The 19,491-nt window shown below is 47.0% G+C and overlaps 2 protein-coding genes across 2 annotated transcripts in view; one reads left to right on the top strand and one right to left on the bottom strand.

Moving 5' to 3' along the window:
* Nucleotides 1–17,038, bottom strand: part of EIF4E3 (eukaryotic translation initiation factor 4E family member 3) — a 28,620-nt gene extending 11,582 nt beyond the window's left edge. The window contains exons 1-2 of the mRNA XM_061456217.1: nucleotides 16,875–17,038; nucleotides 2,663–2,918 (exon numbers count right to left, since the gene is read on the bottom strand). Coding sequence (XP_061312201.1) covers nucleotides 2,663–2,918; nucleotides 16,875–17,038 — 420 coding nt within the window. The remainder of the gene's footprint in view (nucleotides 1–2,662; nucleotides 2,919–16,874) is intronic.
* On the top strand, nucleotides 16,694–19,323 carry GPR27 (G protein-coupled receptor 27). The gene has a single exon (XM_061455726.1). It carries the CDS (start codon nucleotides 17,304–17,306, stop codon nucleotides 18,444–18,446), a length of 1,143 nt encoding a protein of 380 aa, XP_061311710.1. The 5' UTR covers nucleotides 16,694–17,303; the 3' UTR covers nucleotides 18,447–19,323.
* The last annotated feature ends 168 nt before the right edge of the window (nucleotides 19,324–19,491 follow it).

The following is a 19,491-nucleotide window of genomic DNA, read 5'->3' as shown; positions in this document are numbered from 1 at the left end:
TATACAAGGGTGCTGGTATTTTCCTTGCTGTTGACTGAAAACAGTCTGTCAGCAACACTGTCAGCTCAAATGCAGTTAGATCTTCAAGGGATGGCTTTTTGCAAGGGTATGCAACATCTTCATCACTGCATGTGCGTGCACACACATTGAATTGAAAGCTGTTACTACTGGCAAAACCTCCAGCTTCTTGTCATGAGGCTCAAAAATCAAGCAGCTACTAGTGCTAGTATGCTCCCTCTGATATTTTGGTAGGGAAAGGCTTACTTGGTGTAACAGTAAACATAAACTGGCATACAATACCCATGCTAAATTACATCAAAAAGCATAATCAGCTTCACAGCTTTATATTTACACAAAGATTGCACCCAGATCCATAACCCTAAATCCCATTACGGGATGATTTCAAGTGCTTAACATGGCTTGTTATTCAGGACATCCCAGCCTTTGATGGCCATTTCACTTGACTTCTGTGCAATCCCTGTGTTGAATGTGCTACACCACGTGGATATAAGCAACCAGCTCTGTAACCCTTCCTTGTTTCTAATTTGTTTATATTCAGGGATGCACGTTGTAATAAAATTAAAAGACTATGAAGTGTAGCAAGAACTGGAAAGCCAATCTTTACTTTCAAAGCTAGAGGCTGCTGTAAACAGGACCCAGCACCAATCCAGAGCCTCACCAAGATAAACACAAGCATGAAGTGCCACCAACATGAACCAGCTTCCCAAGGTGGCACCAGAGGCATCTGCAAGACTTACTGAAATTCCCCATGCCCCATAACATCACAGCATGCAGAAGTACTACAGATGAGACATGCAGGTATGAACTTGAAAACGTGGACAAACGAAACAGCAGATCTAAACTCCTGGTTTCACAGCTTTTAGCATATGACCTTATAACATTTTAACAGTTTAAAGGGAAATCTTGTTTCTCCTAAGAGAAAAACACCTGACGGCTTCTCTTCTATGAAGCTGCTGACCCATAAGCATTCGAAGATCATAGATGGGATCTTATTTGTCAAACTGGTGAATGAGATTCCCCCAAACACTTTCATCATGCTCACTTTCCTAAAGCATATATGGGGCAAGATACAAAAGAGTGGTATCAGATGGCTGCTATTTCAGACACATACCGAGAAAGGCTCAGCACTTACGGGAAGTGCACACGCCCCATGACACGTGAAATAATGGCAATGAACCTGAACCTGGTCCCAGGATCCCAGCCTCCTCTGAGTGCCCAGGCACTCACAGAAACAAGTGCTGCTGCAGATAAACCAAAGGCATTTACTTCTAAAGCAGGACATGTATTGAGTGACTCCATGATAAAAGCAAGGTCATGAACCCCAAGGGAATAATTGGTGGCATATCACTAGTTGTTATAGAAAGTACCATTCAGCTGATGGGTATTTATTTTAACAGTGTGACTTAATGAAAAGATACATTTTGGAGATATTAAAATGTATGTCATGGATCTCTCACAGTAATTTAATAGAAGCAGATTATGTATCCATCTCAGCGTCTGTTTATCCTTAAGCATCATTTCTCCCTGCTTTTCAGTCCAAGTAAAGGGTAAAATGTAGTAGCAGTCAAAAAATCAATACTAGCTCATTAGGAAACATCACTGCTCCACACTAGAAGTGGCTAAAGTAAGTTTAAAAAGTGGCTACACTTGCGTTCTGTGGCAAGTCCAGCCTCTCCAAGTCTAAGCAACGATCCCACCATCGAACCTCAGTGGGCACACCGATAAATGTCACAGCCACTTCTATGGGACTCTGTAGAGTCATGAACCTCCATGTCTCCACACACTGTGTGTGTGCCGTTGAAAAGTTACAAAACAAACAAACAAACCAACTCAAAACTCCGAAACAAAGGAGAATTTTACCAGTAGTACCAGACAATATGTTCAGCCACAGAAAGGCTGAAAAGGAGAAAACTCCTTCTGGAGTGGGAGGAGAAGAGAAATACAACTGAAAATTGAGAAAAAGGAGCTGTAGAAGGTGAAAACCACGAAGTCAGAAAACACACCCCAGAAAAACAATATCAGATTCAGGGTTTAAAACTTCTATTTCAGTTCTGACTTCGGTGCTTTCGCCCTGTACCTAGTTGCAGGCACCTCGGGGATGAGTTCCCTCTGCACCAGCTTTCCGTGACGATTGGAGTGGAACTTCAAGCGTGTGAAACGCAGTGTGAACACTGCCGTTCATTAATAAATCCTAGTTAATCCTTAAAACCAGATCACATCAGATTTAAAGATCTCATCGTCTACAGGAGCCAAACCTTGCTGTTAAAGCATTACAGGGGGACCTCGATCCGTCTGGGGAACGCACCAGAGCGTCCAGCCTCCTGTCCGCAGGGCTCGAAGCATCACCTCTAAATTCAGCGTTTAAACGGGCACTGAAGTTCCCTAATCAGCGCTCACCCGTTCAACTACAAACCCGAAAGCGTTTCCCAAACACGCTTCATTCACTACCCCCCGGAAAACGCTGAGGCTCCCCCTCGATGGGAAGGAAGGAACACCGCCTGGCTCCGTTTCACGGCCGCTTTTCCCACTCGCAGCGCAACATCATCTGCCGGTGTCCCACAGGAGAGCCCGTCAAAGCTTCCCACAGACGGGTTTTGGGGGTTCCCCTCCGTAAGACCCCCCCCCCCCCGACCCCACTCACTCCTCCAGCCAGAAGGTCCATGGCGAGTGGAGCGGCAGCCTCGGCCGCCCGCCGCCTCCCGCTGGGGGGGGCTGAGCGCCGGCTCCCCGGCCGGGCGGGGGGCGAGGGGCGGGCCGGGACGCGGGGAGGGGACAAAGGACGCGGCGGGGGAGGTTGGGGATGAGGAGCCGAGCGAGGGGCGGGACGATGGAGGGGGGTGAGCAGGGCTCGGGGACTCGGGGTAGGGCAGGGACACATCCGGAGGGACCAGAGGCCACTGGAGAGGCGCAAGGACAGAAGGATGGGTGGTGTGGACGGAGCCACGCTGATGGTGACAGCAGTGGACATGGCCAAGGCCCATCCGAGGGCATGAGTGGCTCCAGAAAGGGGCACTTACCCAGACCCATGTGCTCACCCCCAGCCACATCGGGGCACAGAGGAGTGGAAGTGTTGATCCGCTTTGTTAGACTCTTGCGAGAACCCAGGGCCATAAGGTGTCTGGGTGGGCAGGGTGCCCAGTGCCAGCATCCTGCACACCATGCACCGCTAGCAGCCCCTGTACTGCACATACACAGATCACACCAGAGACCAAACCAAGCTCTGGGGCTGCCTTTCTGAAGACAGTGTCCTTCGTGCACAGTTTGGCTTGGCAATGCTGACCAGCAAACTATATCTCTCTAAAAATCCAAGTTTTGGGACACAAAATCCTTGCACATTCACAAAGGGAAGGAATTAATACCATACACACTGAGCATGGATGGGAACAATAACGTAACCATGAACCTTTCCAGACTTGGGGAGATAATTTATCTATCTTCTTCTTTGCAGCCGATTTAATTTACATGCTTGGTTTTATAGGGAGATGCCCCTCATAACCCAGCATGGACATGCACGAAAAACCTCACGTTATTTTTATGATAGTATTTTTTAAATCAAGATTCTCCCCAGTGGCACTATAAACAGTAGTAAAGTTAAACACCCACATAAGTGATAGCAGGATCAAAGGCCGTGAATCACATGGGTTTCCTTGCAAGCACATTTAGCAGGATTAATAGTTTTGTACATACTTCATCCTAAAAGAAAAAAATCAATAAAGACACACTGCTTTAAAGACAGAAAGCTGTAACAGTAGGAAAGGCCAGAGATCAGCCATAAAAAGCAGCCTGTACAGTGACAATGAAGAAACAAAAAAAGTTAATCATTATGTTGTGCAGATGGAAAATGCTAACTGCTAAACCAAATTAAATAAGATCTGGAAAACCAGTTGTGCCATCTCTTGCAATTTAATTTACTCCTCTTTAAATAGAAGGCAAGATAATTTGGGAGAGCTTGGAATCTAAAAACTCATTGGTATGCCCACTCCAAGACTTTTCTCTCTATTTTGATGGTGAGGCCACCAAAAATACTAATCCTGGAAAAAAAAGAAATCACAATCGGTTGCGGTATGTAGGCACAGATTTTCTCAGAAGGGCTGGAGAAGAGAGGAGGAGAGTGCTAATTTCTTATAACCCTAAAGGGCCACATCTTCCCTCTGTGATGGACAGCCTCCATACCTAATATATAAGGCCAAACACACCAGACTGTAGTACAAAAACTAACTTTGAATCCAGCACCTGCCTCTGATGGGAACCACACACTTGAGTGAAAACCTCCAGATTCCATTATTAGAGAGCTGCTCAGCATTTAAATCATTATAGCTGAGGTTGAAAACAGATTATTCTGTTATAAACAGCCCGAGCTGCAAAGAGCAAAATAGAAGTACAACCCCCTCACCTCTGAGACACAGTACCAGGCAGCAGAGCCTATATCGTTATTCCATAAGAGACATGTAAAGCTTCCATTTATTTCTTATTTACATCAGTAAACACCAGGCTTCACAGTGGCATAAGGTACATTGTGGGAATCTCAGCTAACAGTAAATTAATCTGGTTGTGGAGGAAGGGCAATCATAGGATGCATCAAATTAGCGCATCCTTTGCCTACAGAGATTTCTAGGGAGTCGTGACACAGAGGCAAGAATGAGCCTCCTGAGATGGATCTCATAAGAAAAAATGATCATGAGAACAGCATCCCGACTCTGCTCAGCCAGCTCACGCTGCCAGCACACCCTGAACTAAATCAACTGAAAGTCCCAGGAAATTATCAGCATTTTCAGAGAGATATTTATAGGACTTTAATTATTAAATATATATTTATATTTGCATATATCTTGAAGGTTGCTTTTAACAGAAACCCTGGTGATGCTGTCTCCTGTGCTTCTGTACCCTCTCAAGCAGATTTACCATAAACAGTGTTATGGCACAGTCCCGTGCTACAGGATGCTGCAAAGGTGTGATCAGTCGCTTAAAGCTCACCACCATAGAAGCAGCTTCTGGCTCCATTCCATGCCTTCTCTCAGCCTTTCACTTGCAGAGCTCTCCAGGTGAACAAGTAATTTGCTGCTAAGGCCTTATAAAGCAGGGCTGTGTGGGTGAGAGCAGGAGTCAGCAGTCATTAGCTCAGCTGATTTCAGATGGGTAACAGCTGAAATTTTCCCAGGTAACAACTGGGGAGAAAAAAGCCCCAACAAACTGAAGTGGGGAATGCCATTCTGCCCCATTCTGGGTGTTCTAGCACTGCTTGCCTGCACCCAGTTTCAGGTACCAATCTGGCACAGCAGTCACTCCATGCTGGGGCTAATTAGAGCTGAAGAAGGCACACTGTAACCAGAAGAAACAATAAATACTTCATAACTCTTTCCATGGTTTTACTTGAGATCTTAATCCCTGCTGTTATAATCCCTGCTGATCCCAAAATCTTGACAGCAAGGGGTACATTACATATGCCTGAAAGGTTATTTGCCTCTTCCAGTAGGTTTTCCCACAGCCCCTGCACCCAGCTAGAGAAGGAAATCCCTGTGATATAAGGAAGGGTGTTTCGAAAGGGCAGATTGACTCTTGAAACCATCAGGACCATCCTTTCTGCCACTGACAGCTGTGTACCATCACTGTGGCAACTGCAATGCCTGCGCACATGAGAAATACTAGGAAAGCATTAGGCTTATTTTAGCTGTATTCTAATGCAATGTGGCACCTGGGAGGGAGGAGGGGAACAAGCACCATATGAGCAGTCATATTGCATTTCCACCCTGGAAGCATTTCACAGCTATTTTTGAGGCAACAGGTACCTCGCCCTAGAACAGATCTAATAGATAACCTGGGTTTGTTAGTTCAGTGCTCCCGATGCAAAATGAACTGTGTGAAATGTTGGGCTTCACCTTTCCCCAGCTGAAGCTCCTCTTTCTCACTCTGAGGCAGAGGTAGATGGAGCATAAACCTTTCTGGACTTGAGGGATGGCTGGAGCAGAAGCCTTGGCTGCTGTGCCCAGCTGCTGCTCTGCTGCCTTGCAGGCTGAGCCAACAGCCATGAAATGGAATTTCTCTAGTAAACGCTGGTGTCACGATCACTTGCTCTTGAAACACTGCCTGGGACTTCAGAAGCATATTAAGTAACACAAGAGCTGCTTCTGAAATGTTCCCAGGAAGATAAAGTGATCAACCGAGAGCTGGAGCAGAGGTGAGGATGGAGGTATTTTAGTCGATATTTGCTTCCAGAGGCTTAAATAAATGTTTTTTTAAAAACCTAAAACATGATATTAAAGTGTTGAATCCCAATGCTTTTGGCAAAAGCTCCCTCATCTAGGAATGATTTCATATCAGCCAAGCTGTTAAGTGGAGGTTGTCATGGAAACCAGTTATATTCAAATGATACGGCCAGAGATATACTGTATTTAGTGAGTTCTTCATTTGCTGCATGTTGGGAACATGTCAGAACTAAATGATATTGCATAACTTTGTTTTGTTGAAAACAAACTGGCTCGCTACCCGTTTTCCTCGCAGGCTTGCGTCCGGTCCTGCCTGGGACAGAAGGTTTCCAGCACAGAACCAAGCATTGCTCCATAGGAGAGGCTCCTCACACAGCTGGTTCCTGCCACCTCCCGTTCAGAGAAGTCTTCCTTCAAATACATGAGCCTGCCAAAGTCGAACAAGCAGAGGAACCTTGCCTTAGCTTGTACAATTGACATAACCAATCACTACTACAAAAAGAAGTCCAGTTCAAATGGATCTTTTCTTTCGTTACTATAAAAGTTCCTACATACGCATTGTGAAAGTCTAAAAAACCCTAACCGTATACAATTACATAAAAGTAAAGCCAGATCATGCATTCATGGGCACCCCATAAGTGTCCATGACCTCCTTGCAAAAACAGGATTCCTATTAACTGTCTGTGAGTGATGCTAGAACAAACCTCAGAGAGGACCATGTGCATATTGTATTTGTATGTCTGCTTTTTCAGCTGTGGAACTGCTAAAAAGTGCAGGAACTTAATTCCACATGCTAGTAGCAAATGCATATTTTTTATATTAAAAAATTAATAGAATAGTTCTTGCTCAAGTTATAATCCAAAATCAAATCATTTTTGGCCAGGACACTGTGTGGAAACTTCATCCTGAAAAGAGAAAATAAAAATGAGAGACAAAATCGGCTCCAAAATCACTATCATGGGAACTGCTGTGCAGCTTTTACAGAGCAGTGTCCAAGTGTTTTAAGCAATATCCCAAGGGGTAACATTCCTGATTGCCCAAGAGAAGCTGAGCATTAAGTGAAAGTCAAACAAAAGTAAAACCTTGCCCTTAAAGTTACTCTGTAACTGATGAACATACAGTAAAATGCTTCACAGGAAGGTGATGGCATCTCATAACCTCTTGGTCTGGGGGCCTGTGAAAATGGAATGGGAGCTTGCTAACTTTTGGGGCAGGTAATCCTAGATTTCTCCAAGCTTTCTCTCTATTACAGTTTTTAAGGGAAAAACCATGGCCAAATAGCTCCTTGCTATATGAAAAAGCAAATCGCAGGATGGACTTCTGCCAGATGTGAATATGAAGGTGGCAGTACCAGTCCTCTACCTGCCTCAGACTGGTGTTCTAGCTGGAAAGGCATCAGTCTCTCCAGGATCCCTGATGCACTGCAGAATCACACTTTCTTGTTACCATCACTTGTGAAGGAAGACTGAGCCTCATCCAAAGCCCTTTACAGTTAAGTAAAGGCATGTATTGACTTCAATATGCTTTAGATTAGACCTTTATGCTTTACCTAGCCACCTTGGGGGAGCTGAACTGTCTTACCTCAGCATTCAATCCATGCATTGGGTATTAGGAGTCTTGAATCCCTTACATAGTTTTGGATACTAGGCTTTTTCTTTCGTCCTTATACCTTCCCATTCCCCATGCTTGTAAGGCACTGGAGCTATCTTTGGTGTTAAAGAAAGAGATTCCCAGCAAAGATGAGGTCATGGGTATTAAATGCAAGAAACCTCAAAGCTAAGTTGTATATTGGAAACAAACTCCAAACAGCTTGCTTCTCCTTATTTCCCAGTAAAATATCTGCAGAGGGTTTCACTTAGATATCACTTCCCCAAACACGGGGATCCCAAAATAGCACCATCCACAAGGCTATTCTGTGTTACATAAAAAAAAGAATGGTATTGGCACCACATCTGGCATTGGCTTTGATGTGGAACATGAGCTTAAATACTGATCTTTTTTTCTACAGGCATCCCGCTATACAGCTGAAGGAAACAATGTGCAACAGTCACATCCTACACACCAAGCAAACCACTTTAGCCTGTACTGCAAAGCAAGCCTGGGATGGAAAGCCTCATCTACTACTGATACTGTAAATAAGAAATAAACTATAAAATATTAAACCCACCAAAAATATTTTATAGGTTTTATGCTCATCTCTTGAAAATGATGAGCTCGGTGCTGCTCTACGGTTCAGCTCATAGGGGTCATCCACCTTTCTGCATCACATTATGAAACCTGGTACCTGTCCAAGCCAGAAGAGCCAAGGGCCCCTGTGGAAGTAAACCACTAGAGGGAGACGGATTGCAGCGATGCATCACCCACAGGGACAAAATCCTGCACGCTGCTTTCAAACATCAAGGTTCGGATCAAACGTGCTCCCTGCAGCTCAGGTCAAAATTACTCTTTGTGTTTCTTCCCCAGAAATAAAAGTGGCTGAAACTAATAGGTCAAGTTGGTCTTCGTTACTGTAAATTGAGGGAGCGTTGTGTAAACAGGATCAGTCACGTATTCTCCTCCTGTTTGTAAGAGAGGTTAAGCTGACTCTGTTAAAAAAAACACACCAAAAAAACACCCCAGCCACTGAAAATACTAATAGCTGTATCCTAGCAACATCACGGATTCCATGTGGACTTTGTTCTGGAGTCTACAGTCTTATTCCATCAAAATTATTGACTTTCTCAAAGTCTCTGAACGACCATCAAAAAACAGTTAGTGCTTAAAAAACACAAACATTTAATTAGTCACATTAATAAGAAAAAAAGAAAAGCAGCATTGCATGCTAGCGCTCCCTTTTCATGGAGCTCAGCTTAGCTCCCTTTGAAATCAATCTCAGAATTGCCACTTTGTTGGTAGCAGAGCCAGGTCCCTCCTTCAAGAAGAAAAGCTGGAAACAGCCTTTCAGAACTGGCAGGTGAGGTCTGTTTCCCAGCCTGGGCTCATGCATTGCAGGGATGAGCTCTCCACAATCCTCCAAGTCATCATGTCCTTATTGTAAAGATAATCTAATTGGCAGCCAAATGATACACAGAGGCTTTCTACAAGGCTTTTGTACTATGCATATAACCAATGTCTTTTCTTTGTTTCCTAAGCTTTGTTTTTGTCTAACCACAACAATTCAAGATCACAAAAAATGTGAAATCCTGTTGGATTTTCCCAAAACCCCACACCCTGCTCTTCCCAGGTAGGAAGACTTCAGGTTTAACACAGCTCCAGGAGGTTTTCTCTCATCAGCATTGCATTGCTGAAGTGAACATTATTAGAGAACATACAAGAGCAAAAGGCCAAATATATAAAAATAAATTAAACCACCCAATCCTCGCAAAGAAACACCCTTCACACAAAAGGCACAACTAAGAAAAAGCCAACCTGACCCCAAACAAATAAGCTGTTTGTTATCCTTAACAGCTTGCGTGATGAACAAGGGAATCTTGGGGCGTTTTTGCCACTTAACTCATGGTTTGGGCAGGCTCAGATCTTGGCCACAATTCTCACTCGGCTCCAAACTACATCACAGTTTTTCTGACAGTTTTTAATCTGTTATTTTGAGCTCTGCTTCAGTAAGCTAGCAAGACCTTTTACCAGAGAGAAAGTGCTATTAAAATAATAGATTGCTTTTCATCAGCCTGCCTTAAAAGCTCAGTTGATAAGGTACGATGGTAAAAAAAGGTTCTTACACTTTACTTAACCTCCTACAAAGTTGGTTGAGACCCAAGAGCACTCCTGAACTGCAAAACCTTTTTATGTGCCATTTCTATGGTTGAAAATTAAATGGCTTTGTTGAAAAAGTAATTTAAATACAGAAAGGTTCGTTAGTGACTTTCAGCCCGTGGACATGAATCCAGTGACAGCTTAATTTGGATTCCAGGCGTGGCACTGAGCTGTCTGCACCACTTCAGCAGCAGAGCCTTGAGCCAGCCTCTGAACCAACCTCCGGTCATGAGAATATGCTGCTGGATCATCATCCCACTCCAGCGCCCTGACAAGGGCTGTATCTAAACAGACAGCATCCACTTAACCAAGAATGTAGCATTCAAGCAGTGCTCATGGGCTCTCTGATATTGTTGAATCTCACTGCTTTAGCCACATTGAAGGTTTTTACATTGCTCAACCTTTCGTTTCAATCAGCTATGGAGAAGGAAAGGGCCATAGACAAGGGGGGGGTCTCCATTTGTACTGAGTCCCAAAATAAGAGAATAGTTCTGGCTTCACTATAAGCTGTGCATAAGTATAAACCAACAAGAAAGGTAATATGTAAGGATGACAGAGCAGCAAAGAAATAAGCTTTCAGATTTCTATTTACTCGAGTGAAAAGATGGTATCAGAAGGTGCTTGAGCATCTGAAATAACTCTCCCTGAAGATTACATTAATACCAAAACTGTTCCAAGGAGAGCAACTAACAAAAACATGACAGTTGCATAGCAAATTATGTTCCCAGTTATACCCTGAAAAGAGGGCTGTTGGGCTAATTTATACCTGGGTAATATATGAAAGAGGGGAAAAAAGTACAATACCCAATAAAGATGAAGATGCTTTGAGTAGCAAAGCAGATTTTCTTTGAAGTCTCTCTTTAGCATTTAGCAACTACAGCCTGTGGACCAGTTGCAGCAGGATTTCTTTTGATGGCAGACGTTGTAGACAGCAAGTGGAGAACAGCAAAGGCTGAATTCATGCTAAAAAAGTAAAAACCTGCTCTCACAATGACTCTGGAAATGAACTTTTAGTTGTGCATTACCTTTTTTTTCCTTTTTTACCCAATGAATTTTCTAGACAGGAATTCACAGTAAGTCTATCCAAAGGCACAGCAATGGAAATAAGTTGTTTCATAATCAAAACAGCCACCTTTTGTTCTGAAGCTGCCCACACTGTCCATGGTGAATATGCTGTTGGGTGCCAAAGGCCATTTCACCATAATGAGGGTGGAGGATTCATCCTGTACTGATGAGATGGTGCAGCCCCTGTGCAAGGAAGGAAGTTTGCAAGGGTTGAAGTCAGTTGTGTGGGACAGTGCATAGGGCCTGTTGTTACCTGTTTGTCCTGCTGCCAGGTTTTACCTCAGCCCATGGAGATGGCTGCAGCACACACATGTGCAGGTAATTATGAATACACTTATTTATTGCAACACATTATAACTCTTCCTGCTAAGGAAGAACCTGGGGACTGTGAAGCACCACACTAACAGAGCCAAGGGCTGGCAGTGCTCCTAAAGGCAATAAGCTGCTTATCCCTAGCCTAAGGAGTTTATAGCACCCATGTATCTCTAAAAGCTCATTAGTTTCTCAGTAAGCAGCTGAGACATTAGATGCACAAGCAGAACAGCAGTGGCTTGAGGTTGCTACAGCACAGATAAAACTTCTGGGGTTGGCTAGCCTGCAGCAGGCTGGTTCAATAGCCTGAAGCAACTTACGTATAAAATGATCCCACTTATGTATAAAATGAAAAAGCCTGATCTTGTGAAATGCTCCTTAGTATCGAGCCTTCCTAGTAGTAGAGTGTACAGCTAAAACGCAGCCCTCAGGGGCTGCACCAGCCTTGCTGGTACCCACCAAGAGCCAAAACTGGCAGGGCATGGTGTCTCTCAGCATCAGCTGCCATGGCAGCAGAGGAAGCCATGTACCCTGACATGGCCTTACATTGCATCTGCTTCCCCCTTGCACTGCGCTCCTCTGGTCGCTCACTGCCTCCACGGCAGAGGGGTGGGAACGCAACCCAAGCAGCTGGTCTCATCCAATGAGGGTGAACTGAGAGAGGAAGAGAAGGAGCTGGAAAATCTGTTCCCCTGGAGATCTGAGAGCAATGGCTTTTCCTAACTTTCCTGACTTGCCTGTGGGACCGGATTGCAGCTACAAGCTCCTGTAGAAAGGCACTGTGTCAGGGATACTTCCTGTCTCACTGCGGCTATCCCGTGTCACAGGGGAGCTCTTCCACAAAGAGCTGCTTTTGAAGAGCAGCATGTTCCCAACGATCCAGCAGGTTAAGTTTAGCACAGCCAGTGACAGAAGTGAGCAGGAAGGAGTTATTCTTCTCCTCTGCTTTTCTTCCTTCTCCATTAAGCAGTCTTTAAAGACCAGCTCCCTTTGCAGAAGGCTAGAGAACTTTTAGCAAGTGGCATGCATGGAGGCATTCACAGCCATGATACCTGTGTCTGGTTATTTCCAGTCAAAATAATCTCCTACTCTATTATGGAGAAGAATAGAGAAGCTCAGCCTGACTCACAATCACATGGGGGAAAAATGAGAGGAGTAGTTCAAGTTCAAAACGTTCAGCTCGCTGTGGAGGAGGATTAGTACCACTGTGGAAGGAGGCTTTCTCTCCCTCTGCAACAGTACAGCACTAAAGGACGGAAAAGACCCGAGTCCACTTCCCTACTGTGCCAAATATACTCCTCCGCTCTTCACTCCTCCCTCCCCAAGAGAGCGTATGAAGTATTAAACAGCTAGGAATAAGCCCTTGAAAAATGTGATAGCTGGCTGTCAGATACCTCTCTGCTGGATAGATGCAGCTATTTGCCTGTTTGTCTGCAGATCCTCTGCTGCCACCCAGGAAATGGGGATTCAACAGTGACATTAATACTCTCATTGGTGTCATCTGTACATTTTGCACAACTGTGCTAATATTTCCTTGAGCAAAGCCACATCCAAAATGCACCACTGCTTTGCTGAACATAGATCTGGCCTCTGCCAGCCCATACCCATCTCTACCTCACATCTGGACCCTCTGCAAGCAAGATGTAGGGTGGGGGCTTCCAGCATTGCTTTAAATCTGTTTTCAGTTCACAGGCATGTACCATGGCTGTGCCCTGGTTACAGAGGTAAGTGTGACTCCTGTGCAAAGCAGTTATTTTGGGTAGTACTGTAAATTTTGCAGATTTAAAACTTCTCACACTGTTTTCACGTTAGCTGGTGCCCAAACACTGCCTTAATGTGTCATTTTCTGTTCCGTCATTGTCACAGAGTATTATGATCCTTGTAAACACCCACAAACCTACCTCATTATCTCCTTGCACTCTCTCCTCCCTTCGCAGGGATGAGTGATAGCCACGGTTACGCCAATGCCATTCCCTATGATGCAGCTTCACTGTTCACTCATTTCCCCCTTTCTCTAGAGTTCATATCTCTCCCCCATCTCACAGTTGGGTATTAAGCTCCCTTGGCAAAGGTACAGCTTTTTGTTTTGCTTATGTAGCACCCTGGTCCCTGACTCACTCCGTTAGGAGCAAAGATAACACAAATAATGAAGTAATCCGGAGAGCTGTCTGGGAATTACAGGAAGCTGGGAAGGAGGATCCAAATTTTTCTTGTGCCAGCATCCGACTCAAGCCTCTCTTATCCCTTTCTGCTCCAGACTGACCTTTCCAACTCCTTGATTACTAAGCCTGAAGACTTTTCCTTGCCTGAATTATCTGTGACAGCAAAATTGTTTTGCCTGGCTGCTCCCCACCTGTCCTGCTTCCCCGTGGTGTCTCAGGCCACAGAGGGGCTCTTTGTCCTTCAGGCATGTCCAGACATTTCCTACTTCTTCCCTGTGTCACACCGCAGATAACGCTGATTTCTACTACAGTAGTACCATGGGTACAGGACACTTTTCTTTCCAGAAACATTATACAGAGCTCCCAGACAGAAGAACACCAATAACATCATCAATAATAAATAGCTAAGCCTTTAGGAAGAATACCTGTGACTGGTGGAAAGAAGGCAATATGCCACAGTATTTGCTGAAAGACTCTGTATTTCAACTGTCTCTCCCATTTAAGGCAGCGAGCAGAGAACATGAAGAGGCAGCCAATTCAAGTAAAGCACACTGAAAGGTCAGGGGAATCCATGTAGTTTGTGCAGCACCATTTTGTAAGCAAAGAACAGCTCTTCGTTAAACACATTTTATGAAAGTGATTGAGGTGAGAAAGGAAAATAACTTAACATGCTCATTACAATCTCTGGAAATTACCTGTTCCCCATGATTGCTGCAATGGACCTGCCTTTTGTCCGGCTGTGCGCCATGGAGCAGCACGGAGCAGCACCAGAGATGAAGGGGATGTCAGGGCAGCCAGGGCAGTCCCTGCTGCTCCTCTTGACTCTTAACAGTGGACACTGCCCCAGGCACTGCAGTCCCTGTGGGCTGGAAGAGCTCCTCAAGCAGCTCTGCAACAGCAGAGCGGTTACAAAATACTCTGTATCTCATTTTGTAGTCAAATACTGTAAATGTGGCACTGTGCTAATGTCCAAACTGGGACTAAGCCTGGGTGATAAACTTGTTTAAACCCAATGGGTCCGATGCAAAGATGCCAGTGAAGCACGCCAAGATGCAGACATGCCTGCATGGGGGCATCTAGCAAGCGAAGAGCCTGCTCCTGTGAAGGCTGTTAACCCCCTTATTTTCCCCATTCCTTTTGGCCGTTCCTTTAGTGTCACATCTCTCAGCCAGCTCCACTAGGAAGCTGCCCTCAAATTCCTCACACCTGCTATAGTGCTATATAGCAGCCCCATCAGGGGAGCAGGCCTGGGAAGATGGATGAAACACCATCCTCTCCCCTCGCTACAGGTGGGAGAAAGATGAGCTAGCAATTTGCTGCTGGCCTGGCAAGATAGCAGTGAATTACAGTAGCTTCTGAGCCAGCTCAGCTGCGCTGGCGAGCGTTCAGGGAGAAGAGAAACCCTACCCGCAGGCATGGAGGAGGGAAGCAGGTGTGTTATTCTCTTTTGCTCACTTGATGGCAGAGATCACAGAGCTTACACAGGCCATGAGGTCTCCTCTGCTCCTCTGAAAAGCCACATTCCCCTAAGGACAACCAATCCTTGTACTCATGCTTGGCAAAGTACTTCGGCTGCGGGCACCCAGGCATGGGAGAGCCCGTTAACACAGTACTGTGTTGCACTGGCAGCAAGCAAGGTATGTGGTGTCTCTGGCTCCTCCAGAAAGCCACTGCTCCTGATGCTGGTGCCGTGGCTGCCCAGGGGACACAGTGCACTCAGCTCTTAAGTCATGGCATGAATGTAAGAAATGCCTTGAAAATTGCACAAAGCACTGAACAACCCGTGGGCAATTCTCTGTCACAGGAAAACTTCAGTGCAAATGAGAAACCTAACAACTGAAAACAGCTCAGATGTACTGGTAGGATGCAAAAAGCAGACTCAATTATCTGCCACTTTCCCCCTCCTCCCCTTAGGATTTCTTTACTCTCCTAACATTAGCAATAAACAAGAGATACAAAAGATCCACGGACAAATGAAATCCTGCATGTAATACAGATTGCCCTCAACACATATCTGGGGCAAAGTCTGGGTTTGGTTCCATGACTGTTGACATGCCAGGAGCTCAGCAGAGCTGCTCTGGATGTCTGGTGGCACAACTGAGGTCGGTGCCTGGCCCCTGCCACAAGATTTCTGAAACCAGCCAGCAAGATCTGCTAAAAAGCTGCTCCATGAGCATCCGCTTCTGGGACTGATGCAGACACTTTAATTGCCATCATTTCTGGAATAATACTGAATTTACTGATGGCTTTTAATAGAATGCTCGAAAAGGATTTCAGACGTGTCCTTCACAAGAAGCCATGAAGGAAAATCAGTAACAGTTAGATAATTGCATTAACATTCCAGCGAGCGCAGGGCTGTGCGGTGGTGCCTGCTTTACAAGGCACACAGAGAGGCCTTGCCCTACATACCAAGGATGGCAAAGAGAGAGAGAGGACAAGGATCTGCATCTCACTGGCCTACATTAATTAAACTGCCCATTATAAACCTGAACCAACAGTACAGGTGAAGCTCTATGCTGTCAGGCCAATGGTCTTAAGAACTCCATTTCCCAAAAACTTGCCAGGCTCCATGTAACTAAGCCTGGGAGGGTAAACCTCTGCAACACACAAAAACACAGGAAGCATCCATGTGGGTTAGAGACATTTAGCCACTTCCCCTCCCATTCTGCCTTCTCAGGAACCTAAACAGGCACAAATCTTCAGGCTCCTGACTTGCAGGAGCGGCTTTTCCTTGCTGTAGCATCGAAACATTTGCCACACACACTGGCTGTAAACCTCCTTCCCCTGCAAACCTCCCGGCTCACCAAGGGACAGCGTGCCCAGATGCTCGGCTGCAACAGGCGCTACTGGACTTGTGTCCCCTGCATGCAGAGAAAGAAAGTTAAATGGTTGTTTAGTCCAGGCAAACCTAGCAAAATCACACTGGTGAATGTGATACAGGCGTATCACTAACGAATGGGTGTACGGGGTCCATACACACACGCAGTAGGTACCAACCCGCGCATATTTGGGCATATACACCCCTGTGTCACGCTCACATCATCTCCATAAGCTCCCCACCGGCTTTGCCTCCCCGAGCGCACACGGCAGCCGGACACCCCGCGCTGCCCCCGCTGCCTCCCAGCCCCATCTCCGCGCCCAGCCCCACCCCGGGGGACAAGGGCGGGGACCACGGCTGCGGGCGGCTCCGCTCCCAGCCCCGCTGCGGCACCGGGACCTCCGCGCCGCTCCGCGCCGCTGCGCGCCTGACTCAGCCCCGCGCTCCGCAGGGGCCGGGCTGCGCGGGGGGCGGAGGCAGGGCGGAGGGAAGGAGGAGAAGGAAGGATAGAGAAGAAGGAGGGAGGGAGAGAGGGGGATTTACCCCATTGTCCTCGGCGGGAGCTGGGCAGAGCCGCCGCCGCTGTGCGCAGGCTCGGCAGGCCCCTCGCCCGGCGCGGAGGAGCAGCTCGCCGGCGGTAAGGGGGTGGGTGGCTCCGCGCCGCTCCGCGCCTTGTGTGTGACCCCCCCACACCCCACCCCGCGCATCCCCCATCCCCATGGGGCGGCGGTGGCGGCGGGCGCGGCCCTAGCGCAGGGGATCCGCATGGCCCGCGAGGAGCGCGGCGGGAGCGCCCCGCGTCGCCGGGGCGGCGGCGGCGGCGTTGGCGGCGGGGGGAGGCCGGTGGTGGCGGGCATGGGGGCTCCGGGCGGCGCGGCCCTCGGCCCCGGCGCGCTGCCGCGGCGCTGAGACCCCGGCCCTGCCTGCGCGGCGCCGCCGAGGAGGAGGAAGAGGAGGAGGAGGAAGGACCCGATGGCGAACAGCAGCGAGCTGGGGAGCAGCAGCAGCCCGCACCTGCCCAGCGCCGGCGGCCTGCTGAGCGCCTCCGGGCTGAAGCTGGCCACCCTGGGCTTGATCCTCTGTGTGAGCCTGGCGGGCAACGTGCTCTTCGCCTGGCTCATCCTCAAGGACCGGCACCTGCACCGCGCTCCCTACTACCTGCTGCTGGACCTCTGCCTGGCTGACGGGCTCCGCTCCCTGGCCTGCTTCCCTTTCGTCATGCTGTCGGTGCGCAGCGGGGCCGCCTGGCCCCACGGGCCCCTCAGCTGCAAGGTGCTGGCCTTCCTGGCTGTGCTTTTCTGCTTCCACGCCGCCTTCCTGCTCTTCTGCGTGGGGGTCACACGCTACATGGCCATTGCCCACCACCGCTTCTACGCTAAGCGCATGACGGGCTGGACCTGCCTGGCTGTGGTGTGCATGGTGTGGACCCTCTCCATGGCCATGGCCTTCCCCCCTGTCTTTGACGTGGGGACCTACAAGTTCATCCGGGAGGAGGAGCAGTGCATCTTCGAGCACCGCTACGTCAAGGCCAACGACACGCTGGGCTTCATGCTCATGCTGGCAGCTGTCATTGCTGCCACCCACCTGGTCTACATCAAGCTGCTCTTCTTCATCCATGGCCACCGCAAGATGAAGCCAGCGCAGCTGGTACCAGCCATCAGCCAGAACTGGACCTTCCATGGGCCGGGAGCTACCGGCCAAGCAGCTGCGAACTGGACGGCTGGCTTTGGCAGGGGGCCCACGCCGCCCACCCTCGTGGGTATAAGGCAGGCCACCCACAGCCAGATCAAGAGGCTGCTGGTGCTGGAGGAGTTTAAGATGGAGAAAAGGCTCTGCAAGATGTTCTACATGATCACTTTGCTCTTCCTGCTCCTCTGGTCCCCCTACATTGTGGCCTGCTACCTGCGGGTTTTCATTAAGGCCAGCTCCATCCCCCAGGTCTACCTGACCACCTCTGTCTGGATGACGTTTGCTCAGGCAGGGGTCAACCCCATCCTCTGCTTCATCTTCAACAAGGAGCTCAGGGTCTGTCTCCGAGCCCACTTCCCATGCTGCCAAAGCATCCAGAGCACCCAGGGCACCATCCTTTGTGATCTCAAGAGCTTTGGGATGTAGGGGGGGATTTTCTCTTTCTAAAAAAAAAAAGAAAGATGGATATAATTTTCCATGTTTCTGCATATGATTTCAAGAGAGTGTGACCTGTGGGGGACAGACTAAACCACCACCCAGCACCCAAACCTTAGGCTGTAAGAAGCTGTTTTATTTATTTTTCTATATTTTGCTTATGCTCTCTTCAGAACATAAAAGGTTGCTGTCTGTGGGACAGGTACTTGAGCAGAACACCCCCAAACCTTAGGCAGTAAGAAGCTGGTTTTCTTTGTGATTGTGTGGTTTTTAAAAACAAAAACAGGGCTCCAAGTTTCTGGTCTTGCTTCTAACCTTTCTAGACATAATTCCAACAGATACGGATTAAGGCCATGACATGTTTTTTTGTTTCCCTATTCCTGTCTGTTTTGATAAAGGCTTAACAATTTTACTCATGTAATATTTGATAAGGGCCAAGACAATTTTCTACTAAAGTTATTTTTGATGACCTCAAGAGGTGTTGTTCTCTTATTATTTGATCTTAAGTGAAGAACAAGAAAAGGACATTCCTAATGTGGTCAGAAGTTAGTTTTTGGTGGGAGCTGTTGGGTTCATTCATTCTCCAATGGTTTGAGTATTTGAAGCAGTTACTTATAACTTTTGCTTGACATGCAAACAGTGTAGAACTAATTTCAATTTTCTTGTTGCACTATTCATTTGGTAAGATTTCAGAACTGTTTGTGAAATGTGATTTTAAAATACCAACTTTAAAAATAAGCAACTATAGCAGTTTTTAAAACCTAGATTGAAATTCATATTTTACTGCCTTTATAGGAAGTTATCTACAAACCTGGGTAATACTTGCACATTTTGACTGTTTTCTTTAATAAAATATTGAAAACCTTTACTGTATGTAATTGTTTCAGAATGGCAGCATTCTGCTTTGCTGGCAAATAACTTGTGTTATGTGGAAGGTTGTATGTCTTGTGTCTGAGTAGATTTTGCAGCTGAGGTTATTATGGACAAGCACAATCCTTATTTGCTGTTAGATCTCAATTTAGGTGTTTATACCAAT

Source organism: Pezoporus flaviventris, unplaced genomic scaffold, assembly GCF_033815535.1.
Source record: "Pezoporus flaviventris isolate CSIRO_AGI_PZ_B2104156 unplaced genomic scaffold, CSIRO_AGI_Pfla_v1 ptg000021l, whole genome shotgun sequence".
Classification (NCBI taxonomy): Eukaryota; Metazoa; Chordata; class Aves; order Psittaciformes; family Psittacidae; genus Pezoporus; species Pezoporus flaviventris.
This window is presented reverse-complemented; position numbering and strand designations above follow the sequence as displayed.

What these genes read in the sequence shown, in the direction of transcription:
- GPR27 (XM_061455726.1), top strand. Translation starts at nt 17,304, where the DNA reads ATGGCGAACAGCAGCGAGCTGGGGAGCAGCAGCAGCCCGCACCTGCCC.